Source organism: Streptopelia decaocto (assembly GCF_964273445.1).
Source record: "Streptopelia decaocto genome assembly, chromosome: Z".
NCBI lineage: Eukaryota > Metazoa > Chordata > Aves > Columbiformes > Columbidae > Streptopelia > Streptopelia decaocto.
In genome coordinates this window covers 71,518,899-71,534,378 of record NC_138657.1, presented here as the reverse complement: position 1 = coordinate 71,534,378, position 15,480 = coordinate 71,518,899, and the positions used below count along the sequence as shown (strand labels likewise).

Below are 15,480 nucleotides of genomic sequence, written 5' to 3'. Positions count from 1 at the left end.
CCTTCAGGCTCTCCGCCAATGGGAGGTGCGCACGCACCTAGCGCCACCAATGAGCTTGCGGCTACTGCCGGTGTTTACCGTCTCCATGGAGACGCAGCAGCCTCACCCTGCGCAGGCGCTATGGAGCGGGGAGCGCGACGGCGGGGGCCCGAGACCCCCAGGGGGTGGGGCGGGGCAGGGCAGGGCCGGTGGCACCGGATGACATTAAGGGGTGTAGGAGCTTGGGGTGATCCCTGAGGAGAACACTGCGGGGTAGGGGCCTGGGCGGGTTGGGGACACGGAGTCGGGTGGTCACTAGGAGATGGAGAGGTTGGGGGGCACGGCCTGGAGTGGGTCGTGCCTGGGGAGGATGATGTGGGGACTTGAGCCCAGGCAAGGGGTTGTGGGGGGTGCAGAGCACCGGGAAGGGACACAGTGCAGGGAGGGCATTGGGAGGCATAACCTGGGCAGGGGACACTGGAGGGGATGTTGCTGGGGGGGTGGGGCAAGGGGGCAGAGGAGAATTACGGAGGGAGAGACTCCCGTGCAGCACAGACCCAGCAGCAGGCCCTGCTTCTGCCCCATGAAGGGAGCAGAATACTTTGTCCCCCACCCTGGGGTTGGGTGACACTGTGGGGACTCAGGGTCCCAAGCCTCAGGCCCTGCTGATTCTGGTGGGAGCTGAGGACAGTGTGGTTAAGCGGGGGCTGAAGGATGCGCCCCACTGCCTTGCCTCAGAGACTATGTCCCGCCCCACAGGGTGGCTCTGACGGGCCATGTGCCTCCCATGCATGCTGGAGTGAGGCCACCATGCGCGGACAGGGGTGCCAGAACTGTCCTCCTGCCTGGGGTGCACATGGAGGAGCCCCTGTTGTCCAGAGAGATGCCAACAGCCACAGACGAGGTGCCCCGGCAGATGTCATTGCCGATGACTGAGCTGCCCACCGAGACCCTGCCTGCTGAGCCCAACGCGGTGCCACCTCCTGAGGCTGGGACAGATCCCAGTGAGGTCAAGCTGCCACCCTCCCCTGCAAAGCTGGGGACCTGCCCCAAGGAGGTGCCCTCGGTCGTGGTGCCGGTGCAGCCTGTCTCCCTACAAACGCTGATGGAGCAGCCCAGACGGCCAGTGCCTCGAGGGAGCTGCTTGATCCGCAACTGGCAGGAGGAGGTAACCACCGGCTGGGGGACCATAAGGGGAAATGTCCCTCAAAACCCACCCCACCGCATCCCACCTGCTGATCTTGTGAAGGCCTCTGCTCTTAGGCAGCCCCCATCTCTTTAAATAGCTGCCCTTGGCCAAGCTGGAGCTTCCTGGATGACCTTGAGCTCAGCGGGATGGAAAGGGGATGAAATTCAATAGCACAAAAGGCAGAGAATCGGCAGCTTGCTGCTGGTTGTCACGGCCCATCATGGGGATGCAGGGACACCTGCTTGGGCAAACTGGGCTGGGGAGGACAAGGGCCAAACTGTGCCACAGCCTGGACACCCCACAGTTAGTCTGAGTGCCACAAGAGTGCTTGCCCAGCTGCAAAGGGAATTTTGGGCACTGAGGGGGTTGCAGAGGCTGTAGGAGCCTGTCTGACCCCTGGCAGGCAAGAGAGATCAGCCCTGGCCCCACACCACGTTTCCTGGGGTGCCAGTTGGAAGGACCATCCCCCCATTTTGCAGTTCGTGCATCTGGGGCTGCTCCCAAGGCTTGTGCTGGCCACCTGCCTGTGTGTCATGGCCTTAGTTATGGGGCAGCACCCCCAGCTTGGGGATGCTCAGCAGAAGGGGGTACTAACCACAACCTCCCAAGCCAGCCGAGAGCCCCAGGGGACTGTTAAAAGCCTAAATGCCAGGAGCAGGTATGGGGCCCCACAGGGTGGGCTCCTGTCCCCTTCCTGCAGCCCCCACTGTCTATCCCCAGAGAGCCACCAACCACCTGGATGCCGTCCCAGAGGACGAGCCAGCCAGCGAAGGCTTCACCTACCGGCATGGCCACCGCAGGCTGCTGGTCCACCAGCCTGTCTCCCAGCCCACCTACAGCACCACTACAAAGGACACCTACCGCCTGCCACACAGGGTCCTGATGCTGGGACGAGGTGAGGCTGAGCTCCCCACCCTTGAGCCACGTGCCCCCAAAAACGCAGTGAGTGGGTCTCAGCTTCAGGGCTGATGGCACCTTTCCCCCTAGGGCTGCGAGAGGCCATGCTGGAGTCCACACTTTACCAGAAATTCAGGCAAGCCCGTGCCCTGATGTGCTACCCACCCCTGGAGCCATACCCTGAAATGGGGACCCTGCTGTGGATGCCTGCCCAGGGCATGGGGGACCCCAGAGCTGAGGGGTACAGCATCTGTTCTGCCAGTAGGAAGGAGTTCCTGGAGAAGATCTTTCCCCAACGGTTGCCTATGGAGTCAGACTCCACCATGCTCCAGGACCAGCAGGCTAGGGAGCCCGCTAGCCAGGTACGGGCAGGGAACAGCCCCCCCACCACCCCAGCTTGTGGCACGAGACTCCTGTGTCCTCCCTGGGCATGCTGTCCCCCCTGTCCACTGTCACATCATTTCTACCTGCAGCCCCACAACTACTATATGGATGAGCCCTACAGCTTCTGGGTGGACAAATATCCTGTGAGTCCTCCCTGGCACCCTGCCCTGTCAGCAGCTGGGGGACGTGGCTGCTGAGAGACCTCTCCACTTCCCTGCCCTCCAGGGTATTGATGGCATCAGCTGCAAGAGTCAGCGCTTTCGCAGGACCTCAGTCTTCTCCAGCCACCTCACTGAGGACCTCCACCAGTTCCCACGCTATGCCCCGCTGAAGGTCCAGCTCAGGCCCAACAAGAAATAAAGACCAAGGCAGGGTCTGGGTGGCCCCAGAATCGTTGCCACACTGGAGTTGTCCTCAGGCTGGGTGTCTTGGGGGGAGCACCGTGTCCCTGGCACACTGATCTCCATGGGGCCATGCAGTGCAGGTGTAGGGACACCCCCCAGCCCCTCTGCAAGTCACTCCTGCCCCAAAACACACTAATGCTGCAAGCCTTCCTCCTTGAGCACAGAAGGGAGAGCCCCTGGGATGTGTCCCGGCACCCACAGCAGATGACACGCAGCCCCTGTCCCGGTCCCCAAGCACAGGTGGGTTCCAGTAAGAGGCGGCGGTGGTGGCAGGGCCAGAACATGAGCTCAGAGGAACGCACTGCAGCCCTCATGCCAAAGCAAACCCCGTCGCGGCAGCTCTGCCTTCCCAGCACCGCCCTGAGCCCTCGCCAGCTGCTGCAGCCACCCTGCACCCCCACCCCTCATTTCAGCTGCACCCCAGGGTACGATGCTCTGGGAGACCACCACAGCCCAGGCTGAGCTCTGTGTTGGGGTTCCCTCCCGTTCCCCCACCCCACTTGGGACTCCAGGGCAGAGTGAAGCAGAGGCTGGAGGATGGACGGGTTTGGGGGAGTTTGTATTTCAACAAAATAGTTTGCAGTGACTCCTATATTTACACCTGGGAGAGGGAAAGTATTTACATGATCTGGTGGGGATATATACAGGAAAGGGGGAGACCGGGGCTGGGGGGAGCCGCAGCCTGGGGGGAGCCAAGGGGTCAGTCCCGGCAGAAGTCCCCAGTTCCCCAACCCCCAGGAGAGGGGGCAATGGGGGAACAAATTCTGCCAGGGACCAGGTATTGAAAAGAGACGGCAAAATGCCCTGTGGGGCAGCCAGGCCCCAGGAGCAGCTCAGAGCCAGCTGAGCCGCAGGGGAGGGGACGGGGGGGGGCTGGATCGCAGAGGGTAGGGGGTTATGGGGTCCTCCCTGGGCTGGCTCGGGCCGGCTCCCCTCCTCCAGCAGAGGCTGTGTGGGGAGTTGGGCTTTGCTGGTGCCAATGGAGGGCGGCAGGTGTTGCCATGGCTGCTGGCCCCCCGTGCCTGAGCCCTGCTGAAGCAGGTGGGCTGCGGTGGTGGTAGGGGGCTGCAGTGATGGGGGGGAGGTTCCTGTGCATCCCAGGGGTCCAGGCATGGGGAAGCATTGGTGACCCCATCAGGGCTGCAGGCTCCAACACTGCCACCAGGCTCAGATGACTTTGGGGTCTTTCCTCTCACCCAGCAGCCAGTATGTCCTCATCTTCCCCTTGCCCTGAGGGGCAGATGAGGCAGTGAGACCCTCCTCACATCAGTGCTGTTCCTTGGGTGCCATCCCCAGCAATAAGGAGGATGAGGTGTCTCAGCCCCAACCCAGCCACCCATCACACACCCCAGCAATCGGGAAGGACTAGCACCCCACCAGGGTCCCCATGCCCTCACCTTCATCTCCACATCCCCACGCAGCTCCAGCTCAAAGCAGCCAAACTCATCCAGGACTTCCTTGGTGGTGGACGAGACATGAATCTTCAAGGCTGGGCGGCACAAAGGGGCAAAAGGGACATGGCTGGGTCCAGGAGCAGGGCATGACCTGTGGCACCAGAGCCCAGCTACCAGCCCCATGGCTCACCCTGGCCATTGGACTCCATGCGGGATGCGGTGTTCACCGTGTCCCCAAACAGGCAGTACCGTGGCATCTTCAGACCCACAACTCCAGCGCACACAGGACCTGCAAGCAGAGAGATGCCCGGGGCTGCTGCAGGGTGGGTGGGCGAGCAACCCCCAATCCTTGGTGCTGGCTGGCAGCGGGGCTCACCGGTGTGTATGCCGATGCGCAGGTGGAGCTGGTCATTAGGCCGGTGCCGGATCTTGAAGGTCTTGACAGCCTCGAGCAGGGCGAGAGCCATGCGGACAATCTCACGGGCATGCAGCTTCCCGTTGCGCACCGGCAGCCCTGACACCACCATGTAGGCATCCCCGATGGTCTCCACCTGGGGGGTCAGGGGGAGTGCGTGCATTCTGGGGTCCCTGCTGCCCACCTCATTTGGGGGGCCTGTGCTTGCTGACCCCTGCTCACCTTGTAAACATCAAAGTTATCAATGATGGCATCAAAACAAGTGTAGAGATCGTTCAGCAGCGTCACAACCTGGATGGAGCAAGGGTGCATGTGGGTTTGGGAGCATGCATGTCCTCCCAGCCCTAGTGATGGCACTGCCAGGGTATGAACCTCCCCATCAACCCCACGCGGGGGCTGCCCCCAAGCCCTGCTCTCACCTGCATGGGGGTGCTCTCTGCCGAGAGGGCAGTGAAGCCCACGATGTCGCTGAAGTAGATGGTGACGCTGTCGAAAGCCTCAGCCCGCACTGTCTCCCCACGCTTCAGCTGCTCCGCCACAGAGCTGGTGAGGACAAGGGGGACAGCAGTGGGCTCCCATTCCAGTTCCCCTGGTCCCACTTACCCCTTGCTTTACACCAGTGGGGATGGCCAGCAAGGGACCCCATGCTTGCATAGCAGCAGGTCCATGCTGACCCTATGCCAACCCACTCTCCCGCTCTCACTGGGGCAGAATCTGGTAGAGGAGGTTCTCCGCCTTGCGCTTCTCCTCCAGGTAGGCCTGCGTCCGCTCCTCCACCAGCTTCTCCAGGTTGTTGGCATACTGCTCCATGCGTGACAGCAGGTTGTCCAGGATGCTGGTGCTGCCCTCCCTGCCGGGGTGCAGGCAACTGGCACCGCGGGAAGAGGTGCCTCCCAACCACTGCCCCCATGGCTGTCCCTGCTCCCACCCAGGGCCGCCTTTCCCGCTTGTCAGCCACCCACTTGTTGAATCTACGGATGAAGATCTTGATCTGGCTGAAGTCGGGGCGCTCAGCTGGCTCCTGTGCCCAGCAGCGCTCCATCAGCACGGCCAGCTCTTCGCTGTGCACCCCAGTGTCGATGGAGGGGCGGAAGAAGGGCTTCTGACTGTTACGCACCTTCTGCACAATCTCTGCCGGAGAGTGGCCAATGGTGAGCACTGGACCTCCTCAGTGGGGACAGGACCACCCCACACTTGCCCACCACCCTCACCTTTGGGGCTCAGGTCCATGCCCTCAATGTAGAAGGGACCATTGCGGAGGGCAACCTCCTGCACGATGATGCCGAAGCTGTAGACATCGGCTTTCTGCATGCCCGGGGTGGGCAGGCGTCCCTTCTGCAGCAGCTCTGGGGCTGTCCATAGCTTCTCTGGTGGGACACAGCCATGGTGTGGTGAGACAGGGCCACCCCATCCCGCTGGTCCCCCTGAGCAGGCACTCACTGGCGTAGAGGGCATGCGTGTCCTCGCCGTCGCAGGGTGTGCGGAAGCTGGCCAGCCCGTAGTCGGTGATCTTCAGCACGAAGCGGCTGTCCACCACGCAGTTGGATGACTTAAGGCTGCCATGGTGGCCAATGATGCTGTTGTGCAGGAAGGCCATTCCCTGGGACAGACAGACGTGGTGAAGCTGGCATCCCTCACACACCCCCACGCAGCCCCTCATGCCCCTTGCTTGGGTACCTTAACGATATCATTGATGAGGGAGTAGCGAAACATCCAGTCCAGGTTGATGCTCTCATTCTCCAGGACGTCCTGGGGCAGCACATTGAATGGACCCCACCAAGCACCCACGGGATGGTGGCACTGGTACCAGCCTCACCAAGCACCCAGTTGCGTGGGGGGTCTATGCAACTCCCACCCCTCCTCTCCACCAGCCTCTGATGCCCCTCTGGGCAGCTCTGCTGCAGGTCTTGTGGGACCTTGGTAGCCACAAGCATCTACTGCCCTGTCCTCAACGCCCAGCCTAGCCAAACCACCTGTAGTGTATAAATATCACCCCCCCCAGTGCCTTCCCACCCTCCTACCTGGAGGCTGCCCCGTGGGCAGTACTCAGTGATGATGCAGATGTTTGGGGGGTCGATGCACGCCCCAATGAAGCGGGTCAGGTGGTTGAACTGGATGTCCCGCATCTGGATGTGGAAGCAGAGCTGAGACATGCTTGAGGTCGGACATGCTCCCACCAGCCTTCCTGCCATGGCCAAGACCAACCCTGCATCCCCAAGCAGGGTGTGCACCCCACCTCAGCCCTCAAACCTACATGTTTCAGCTCGAAGAGCACCTGCCGTGTCAGCTCAATGCGCTTCTTGTTGATGTGCTTGATGGCCACCACGTTGCCCTGGGGCACCAGGGAGAGGGAAGAGGTCAGTGCCTACTGGGTGGATTTGGGGCGGGGAGGAAGGTGCCAGCATCCCATAGGGTGGGAGTGCAGCCAAGGGGGAGCATCCCAACTGGGATTTTGAGGGGAGAGCTCAGTTTGCCACCTGCTAAACTGACCTTGAAGTGGCCAGTATTGGCGAAGATCTGGTACTTGCCATGGGTGGTCATCAGGGAGCCATAGCTGGAGCCACGCTACAGAGAAAGAGGGGGTTAAGGATGGGGACCCCAGGACAGGAGGTGACAGGCACCAATGGAGAAGGGCAGGGACACCTGGGGGTGTGCAGAAGATGGCGCAGGACAAGCTTTGAAGGGTCAGGACAAGCTCTGCATGCTCTGTAGGAAGGGTGAAGTCTATAGGATGAAATGTGTACTACGGGGGATGTTGGGGAGTGTAGGGGATGGATAAGGTGTGGCTGTGTAGGGGATGAAGACATGTAGGGGTTATGGTGCTCTGTGGGGGATACAGGCCTATGCATGGGATGGATCAAGTGTGACTCTGCAGTGGATGGGGGGTCATGTAGGGGATGGATGAAGTGTGGCTCTGTAGGGGACGGACAGCTATGTAGGGAGGGAGGGCTCTGTGATGCAATGGGGCTATGGCTCTGCAGGGGGCAGACGCAATGGGGCTGCGGCTCTGTAGGGGATGGATGCAATGGGGCTGCAGCTCTGTAGGAGACAGATGACCATATAGAGGATCAACTAGGGAGGAGTGTCATGCAGGGAGGGCAGCACAGGAGCAGGAGGTGGCTGGTGACCCAGGACTGGCAGCTCTCACCAGGGACAGGGTGAGCCGGCTACCCGCTGCCTTGTGGTACCGCTCGGGGCTTCCAAATTGCAGCTCATCCCAGCGGATCCTCCAGAGCATGCTGGCAAGCTCCTTCTCCAGCATCAGCTTCCTGGGGGGAACATGAGGGTCAGGCCCCTGTACTCTACTCCCTCCCACACCCTGCCAGGCTGAGGGGCACCCAGTGCCCAAGCAGAGGCTCCCTCAGCCCTGACAGACCTGAAGATGAGGAAGCTGGAGATGCCAAACATGACGAAGGTGAGGCCAGTGCCCAAAGCCACGATGGCCAACATGGAGAGGGGAGCTGCAGGCAGGAGAGGGTGTCAGCATGGCCTGGCTGGCCACAGGTGTCAGGTTCCCATGCATCCACGAGGAATGGTGCTATGGACCAAGGGATGGAGTGATCTCATTTACCCACTTTTATCACAGGAGGGGTCATCCACGTCGAAGACGCAGGGTGGGTTGTCCAAGGGGGGAGCCCCCTTCACCCAGGGAATGGGTCGTCCGAGCCAATGGATCTGCTTCTCCACACCTGAGTAGTGTCCCACCACCTACAGCAGAGAGAGCTAAGGCCCCCCCAACCCCAGCAACCCATCCCACAGCCCCAGTTGTCGGCAGCATCCCAGTGCCAGCTCCCACCTCATACTGCCCACTCTCGAGGTCACCCATGGCCCATAGGTTGAAGTCAGTGTCCCGGTCATTGTTGCTGTCCATGCTCACCAGCCCTGTCACGCCTGCAGGAGAAGTGAGACCCGGGTGGGATGGGGACCAGGTCTCACTGCCCCTGTGGCACCCCCAGCTCAGCCGCCCCTCTCCCGCCATTACCCTGGAACTTGCGATCCCGCATCTTCTCGATGATGTGGGTGGCATTTTTCTTGGAGCCGCCCTCCCGCAGGGTCTCGTTCAGCACCATGGCGTACAGCAGCATCCCATCATAGAAACATCCCGCCACCAGGTTCATCTGCAGCGGCAAACCTCAGCTCATCTGAGGTCACGTGCACAGGGGTACCCCAGCCCCAGAACCCCCACACTAGGGCCACACACACACCCCCATAGCCCCATAACCCCACACTGGGGACATGCGCTGACCCTGGGGGGCTGACAGTGCCCATGGCTGTTCCCACCAGCAACAGCACCTCTGGTATTGCCTGTGGCCATGTCCCACCCTCTGCATAGTGGTGAGGTGCCACAGCCCAATGTGGAGGGTCTCCACTGCCCCATCATGCAGAGAGATTCACTCACCAGGGAGTAGTTGAGCTGCACCCCAAATTTCTGCTTAGCTCGCAGAATGAGCTGGGTTTGGAAGTGCTGGTACTCAGGATTTTGGGGCTCATAGTAGGTGATCACCAGCACCATCTGCAAGCAAGCACAGCACCCTGGTTCACACACTGGGGCCCGGCTGGGGAGGTCCCTGTCCCCATCCATAGGCAGGGGGCACAGGTCACCTGGAAAGCCTCACGCAGCTCCGAGTCCTGGCCTGGGCTCTGCTGCCAGGGCTTGAAGGGGTCGTGGGCAGATTCACCCCGCAGGCTCTCCCCAAAGACATCCAGGTAGAAGAAGACGTAGTCACCATTGGTGAGGTTCTCCCTCTGAGCCAGCTGCATGATCTGCCGCAACATCTCCGGTGGCCCGCAGAGATATACCACTGTCGGTGAGATGCATGGCATTAGTGGAGCAATGCCACCCCACCCCACACAGGGGACCCCCCTCAGCCGTGGGGTGGGATCCTTTCCATTGGGATGATGAGGCAGAGCAATCCCAGGGGCACACTCAGTGGCTGTGGCAAGCAGAGGATGGCGCAGTCAGATGGGGCAGCGCTTGGCTCATTGCCTTCTCATGCCACGTGCCCCATGGCCACAGAGATAACTCATCCCCACCACCCTCGCTGACCCACTCTTGCCCCATCAGCCACCTTGGGCTGAAGGGGGAAAGGAGAAAAGGGGAACCCTTGCTCCAAGATATGAGGCAGACACCCCATGCGCAGACCCCTCACACACTGCTCCAGCAAAAGCCACTCCCCGGGGATGCCACCCCCAGCATCAGCTCCTTGTCTGCTCCTCACCAGACCCAGCCAGGGGACTGAGGGACTGGGAGAGGTGTCCGGGCCGTGTGCTGGAGGACCCTGGGGAACCCAGGCTGGAACACGGGACAAACCCATGTTTGGGTTCGTGGCTGGCTGGCCGCGCGGCAGGAATGTGCAGGTTCCCGGATTCCAGCACCTTCAGCGGCTGACGGCGCTAATTGGAAACAGAGCATCTCGCTGGTGTGACCCATACGGCAAGGGGGTGCCCGGGCCCCGGCTAACCACCCCTTGAGCCCCCACCTGCTGCTGGAGGCTCAGCAAGCCCCCCATGGGATGCCCACCCAGGTTCCACATGGGGACAGTGCGGAGCTGGCACAGAGCACCACAGGCTGTGGGGACAGGCACCCAAGAGTGTCTGAAACCCCCCCGAGCAGGGGCCCTCCTAGCCCTTGCTGAGGATCCTGCCACTGCCTCCTCCCTCCCCCCGGAAAACCAGGGCCCCTGCTCCAGCCAGCCTGGCTGGAAACCCAGGATTGAGCAACGCAATGGAGGAGGCGGCGGCGGCGGGCGCTGGAGGAATGTCACGCTCGGGCGCTGGCCCCTGGCCCCGGCACACAGCCCTGCTGCATGGGGCCCAGCGCCCCAGCACGATCCAGAGCACAGGGAGGGCTGGGGCCAGCATGGAAGCCCCGTGCCCTGGGATGGGGTCCCTGCGCCGCAGGATGGGGTCCCTGCGTCCTAGGATGAGGTCCCTGCTGATGGTGGGCACCTGGCCGTGCAGACAGGAGGGGTGGCAAGAGATCACTTGCAGGGGCAGTGAGAGAGCCCATGGGTGGGAGAAGAAACCCAGTATAGCCACCCTGGACATGGGAAACTGACAGCAATATGGAGAGCTGCTCCTGGGCAAGGGGGAGAAGGAAAGCGCAGCAGCTTGGGCTATGCAGGAGCAAAAGCTCATTTCAGAGTCTGAAATGGTTTCCCTCTGAGTGCTGCAATGCCTCAAAAAACACCCTCGGCTTCCCCACTTTGCTGGTCCTGCATCCAGAAAGGTGCTCTCTCCCACTCCCCAAATCGCTCTGCTGGGATGGGTAACCCAGCATCTCCCTGGCATGCAGACACTGAGGGTCCCCCCGCGGGGACACAGCATGGGACTGACCAACCCCATCCCATCGCAGGCACCAGGAAAAGGCAGCCCATGACACCGCGCAAGCTGGGGAACCACAACAGCTGGTGGCAGATGGTGGGACACCCCGGGCAGGCGGCCCCCATGGTGGCGGCGGCAAAAGCCTGCCTGGTCAAAGGCCACCGAGCAAGGGGATTGATGGCGCCTGGATGGCTCCCTGGGGACAGGATGGAGGAGCCGTGCAGAAGGGAAGGGTCAACACTCTCCGTGACGCTGGCAGCTGCCTCCAGCTGGCAGCCTCCTGCCCGGCCAGCAGCATCCCCGCCTGCTCACACACCCCCTCATGCACCCCCCGGGGACCGGCAAATAGCCAAAGGCAGCCTCAGCATGACTGAGGACAAGGGGAATATGGTTCTGCAAGGCTGGGGTGTATGCAGCCCCAGGCATTTATTTAGGGGTTGCCTCTGAAGCAGGAGGCAAAGTTTATAGCCCCAGGGGATGGGCAGAGCCCAAGCACACAGTCGGGGTGGCAGAATACTGCTTGACTCCTGCATGATGGAAGAAAATCTTAAAGTGAGGGAAAATCACGGTTTTGGGCAGCACATCACCACAAATCCCAGTTTCGGCCAGCCCCACCACTGCAGTGTGGAGTCCCCCAGCCAAGCAGCCATCCCATGCCCAGGGGGATCGTGAGGATGAGGACCAAATGCACATCCCTTCTGGCGGGAGCACCTGGCCATCTCCCCAGGCAGGGGACCTGGGCTTCGCAGGCAGATGCTCTGGTAATTCCCTCAACCACAGCTCTAATTATATCAGTGCTTTTGCAAGTGGCAGGAGAGACATGGGCCCCTGCACGTCGCCCAGACACCAGCAAGAGGGGCAATGGTAAGTGCAAGGTGGACATACATTGTACAGGGTGATGCACACACATGACCCTGTGCCCACTCTTTAGAGCAGAAAATGTCTGGGATCGGCAGCTTTGGGGGCACACAGTGGGGCAGAGCAGTAGCTTTTCCCAGGGAAGGTTCACCAGACTCCTGACCACCACCTGGGAGAAGGAAGGTGATGCCAAGAGGGATAACATGGGTGTCATCGCAGGGCATGGACATGGATTTAGCTGTGCCCAAAGCTTCTGCTTCCCTCTGCATGCCATGCCATGCAGGGGTGGACATCCCTGGGACATCCTTGCAGAGTCCTCACTCTCTGCCCCACACCCCCCGCAGCTTAGGAAAATATGGAACATCGGCATCACAGCCCTGAGCACCCACCTCTGTGGGGGTTGGCACTCAGCCCCACACCCTGGCCCCATCTCTAGGCTGTGGCCAGAGGAGCCCAGACAACCCCACATTTCTGGCTCAGAGGGCTCCCAGGTCTCTGCCCGTTCCTGGCCTCCTCCTGTAGCAGCCATGACTCCCTGCCTTGCACCAGGAGAGATCAATTCCCATCGGGGTGATTTATGGCACCAAGCCGGAAACATTGATGGCAATCACTGATTTTAGCCTTTTTCCCTGCATGGTCCTTTGCCCCCGTCCCAAACAAAGCTCCACAGCCCACGCCTGGCAACAGCGCACACGGGGAACTTCCATCCCAGCCCCTCAGCCAAGCAAACAAGAAGGGCAGGCACAAGCTGCCCCGTCCATGGGATGACCAGCCCTATGGACCCAGCCCCATGGACCCAGTCCTGGGACAACCCAATCCAGCACCCCAAAGCACCCCAGCCACATGCCCCCAGCCTGGTCCTACGCAGCCTCAGCCATGTCTCCCACTGGCCCATCTGGCTCCACTTGTCCCGGCTCAATGTCCTTCTTAATGACACAGCATCTCAGCATCCATTAAGAAGCATCACGGAGCTGCTGGCTCCGGGATCAATACACCCCGCTCATCAATAATGGAAGAGCATCAGGCTGCCCTTGCTCTCCAGCTGCCTCTGTAAGCCCCTCCATTTCCTCCCGCTCCCGATATAGCTGCTCTCCTGGGGTGCTTACAAGGCATCAAATTGATTTATCCGTCCATCAGCAGGGTGGAGATGTCCCCAGCTCCATCCCCAGGGTGCAGTGGGGACAAGCACAGTCCGGGCACCCAGGTGTCAGGCTGGGGGGCTCTGCGCAAGCATGGCACCGCTGTCTTGGCATGTTGACATCAGGCTGCTCTGGGCACATAACCACGGCCGGCACTGCCTTTCAGACAGCCACGTCCACACTGTCCCCGCAGCCTCCAAGGAGGCGGCTGAGTCCCACCTGTCCCTGGGGATGTCCTGATCCTGCTAACGCAGAGAGTAGGGTGGCCCCAGTGCCCCTCACACCATGAATCCCACCAAGGTGAGGTTCTGCTCCAGCTCTCCCCCAGCACAGGGTGACTGGACTGGCGGGGAGGGAAGGAGATCCCATGGTCCCCCAGCCCTGCCTTGGACCCCCGCACTGGCAATGGGGGTGGTCCAGGGGTCCTTGGTCCTGCCTTGTCCCCTGTGCACACACCTCCCCATGCAGGTCTCTCTGCTCTCCCACCCCTCTCTGTGCCCCACACAGCTCCTCAGGTCCCACTGAGCCCCCAGCCCCTCCCTGTGCCCCACACAGGTCTGACTGTGCTGCTGGCCCCTTGCCATGCCCCATACAGGTCTCACTCTGCCCACCCTCTGCTGCACCTCACATGGGTCCCATTGTGCCCTAGGTCCCTTGCTGTGTCCCACATGGGTCCCACTGTGTCCTTGGCCCATCACTGTACCCCACACAGGTTCTACCCTGTCCTCAGACCCTCACAGTGCTGCACAAAGGTGCCACTGTCTCCTTGGCCTGTTGCTCTGCCCGACACGGATACCACGGTGTTCTTGTCCCCTTGCTGTGCCCCACACGGATCTCCGTGGCCCCCTAGCCCCTTGCTGTGTCCCAGATAGGTCCCATGGCCCCCCTCACTCCTTGCTGTGCCCCACATGGGTCCCATTGTGCTCCCTGCCCCTCACTTTATCCTACACATGTCCTGCTGTGTCCCTGTCCCCTCACTGCATACCACACGGAGACCACTGCACCCCTAGCTCATTGCTGTACTCGACATGAGCCCCACTGCATCCTCGGCCCCTTGCTGTGCCCCATATCGGTCCCTCTGCACCTTCAACCCTTTTCTGTGTGCTACGTGTGCTTCACAGCACCCCTGTCCCCCTATTGCACCCTAAGCATGTACCACTGCACCCCCAGCCCCTTGCTGTACCCTGTGCATGTCCCATTGATCCTCTGTCTCCCTGCTTGTCCTCACAGAGGCCGCAGTGCACCCCTGTCCCTTCACTGTGCCCCACACGGATGCCACCTCATCCGCAGCCCCTCGCTGAACCCCACGGAGGATTTTCTCTCCTCCTCTCCCTGAGCCCTGCGCGGTTCCCCCGCGGGGAGCCCCTCCACCGCCCCCCCCTTCCCCGGGAGCTCAGCCCTGCCCTGTGCAGGGTCCCCCCACGCCCTCCCCCTCCCCCCACGCCGCGCAGCCCCACGCACCGCGCCCGTTGGCCTTGATGAAGTGCACGGCCGTGTCGGGGCCGCCCTCGTCGGGGGAATAGATGTGGTGGCGCACGGTGAGGTTGCTGCCGTCCTGCAGCTCCTGGTAGACACCCTCGACGGTGAAGTAATAGGGTCGGTCGTCGGTCTTGCGGTCCACATAGAGAAGTACGGCGCGGCTGCTCCAGTTGAAATGGGCATGGAGGTGGGAGACGAAGGCACCCAGTTTAGGGGCCGAGGGCCCGGTACGCACCGTCGTGCTGTAATGCTCCCGTTTGCGGCTGAAACCGGCTGCCACTGCCCCGCCGGTGATGAGCGGCAGCCGCCAGTGCGAGGCGAAGCGCCCCACGGAAGCGGCTGGGTAAACGCAGCCCGGCCCGAAAAGGACGTCGGGGTCGTGGTAGAGCTTCAGGTCCACGGCGTTGAGCGGTGCCACGTACTCGGAGCAAGCGCCCTCCAGCTCCGAGCTCATGAACTCGACGCGCACCGAGAAGGGCCGCGGCAAAAGTGGCGGTTCGCCCCGCTCCAGCGCTTCCAGCGCCAAGCTCAGCGCCGGCCCCACGCGTGGCCAAGCCCACGCGTAGCTCACGTTGCGCTCCGGCAGTACCACCGCCACCGTCAAGTTGGCGACCGCCCCGTCGGGGGTCACCGCCCGCCGCCCCCCTCCCGCCGCTGCCGCCGCCGCCGCCGGCACCAGCAGCGCCGCCGGCAGCAGCAGCAGCCCCAGCAGCGGCAGCCGCGGAGCCATGGGCCGCGCTGGCTCCTCCGCCCCGGCCACCGCCCGCGGCTCCTGCGCCCCGCCGCGCCCCCGCCCCGGCCGCCTGCGCCCTCCCCCTGGCGGCACCGCCCCGGGCCGGCCAGCGCCCTCTGCCGCCGCTGCCTCCCGGCCGGACCGCACGGGGATGGGCGGCACCGGCGGGCGCGGGGGGCGGTATCCCCAGAGAGGGGGCTAGCGGGATGAGGAGCAGTGCTCTGGTTCTGGGTGGCCCTGGTGGGAGTGTGAGGGGGTTGCTCGCCTTTTGGGCGTCCCAGCGGA

The 15,480-nt window shown here is 62.2% G+C and overlaps 1 protein-coding gene across 1 annotated transcript; it reads right to left on the bottom strand.

Annotated features, from left to right (window-relative positions):
* Nucleotides 1–3,401: 3,401 nt before the first annotated feature.
* NPR2 (natriuretic peptide receptor 2) lies at nt 3,402–15,212 on the bottom strand. Its single transcript, XM_082074828.1, has 22 exons — nt 14,445–15,212; nt 9,265–9,464; nt 9,062–9,175; nt 8,645–8,780; nt 8,459–8,553; nt 8,238–8,370; nt 8,039–8,123; nt 7,811–7,931; nt 7,153–7,227; nt 6,917–6,994; nt 6,684–6,788; nt 6,340–6,411; nt 6,103–6,262; nt 5,874–6,029; nt 5,625–5,793; nt 5,366–5,512; nt 5,082–5,205; nt 4,885–4,953; nt 4,624–4,798; nt 4,438–4,536; nt 4,251–4,342; nt 3,402–4,083 (listed from the first exon to the last, which is right to left on the bottom strand). The coding sequence occupies exons 1-22, from the start codon at nt 15,190–15,192 to the stop codon at nt 4,021–4,023; spliced, it is 3,216 nt and encodes a 1,071-aa protein (XP_081930954.1). The 5' UTR covers nt 15,193–15,212; the 3' UTR covers nt 3,402–4,020.
* Between the last annotated feature and the right edge of the window lie 268 nt (nt 15,213–15,480).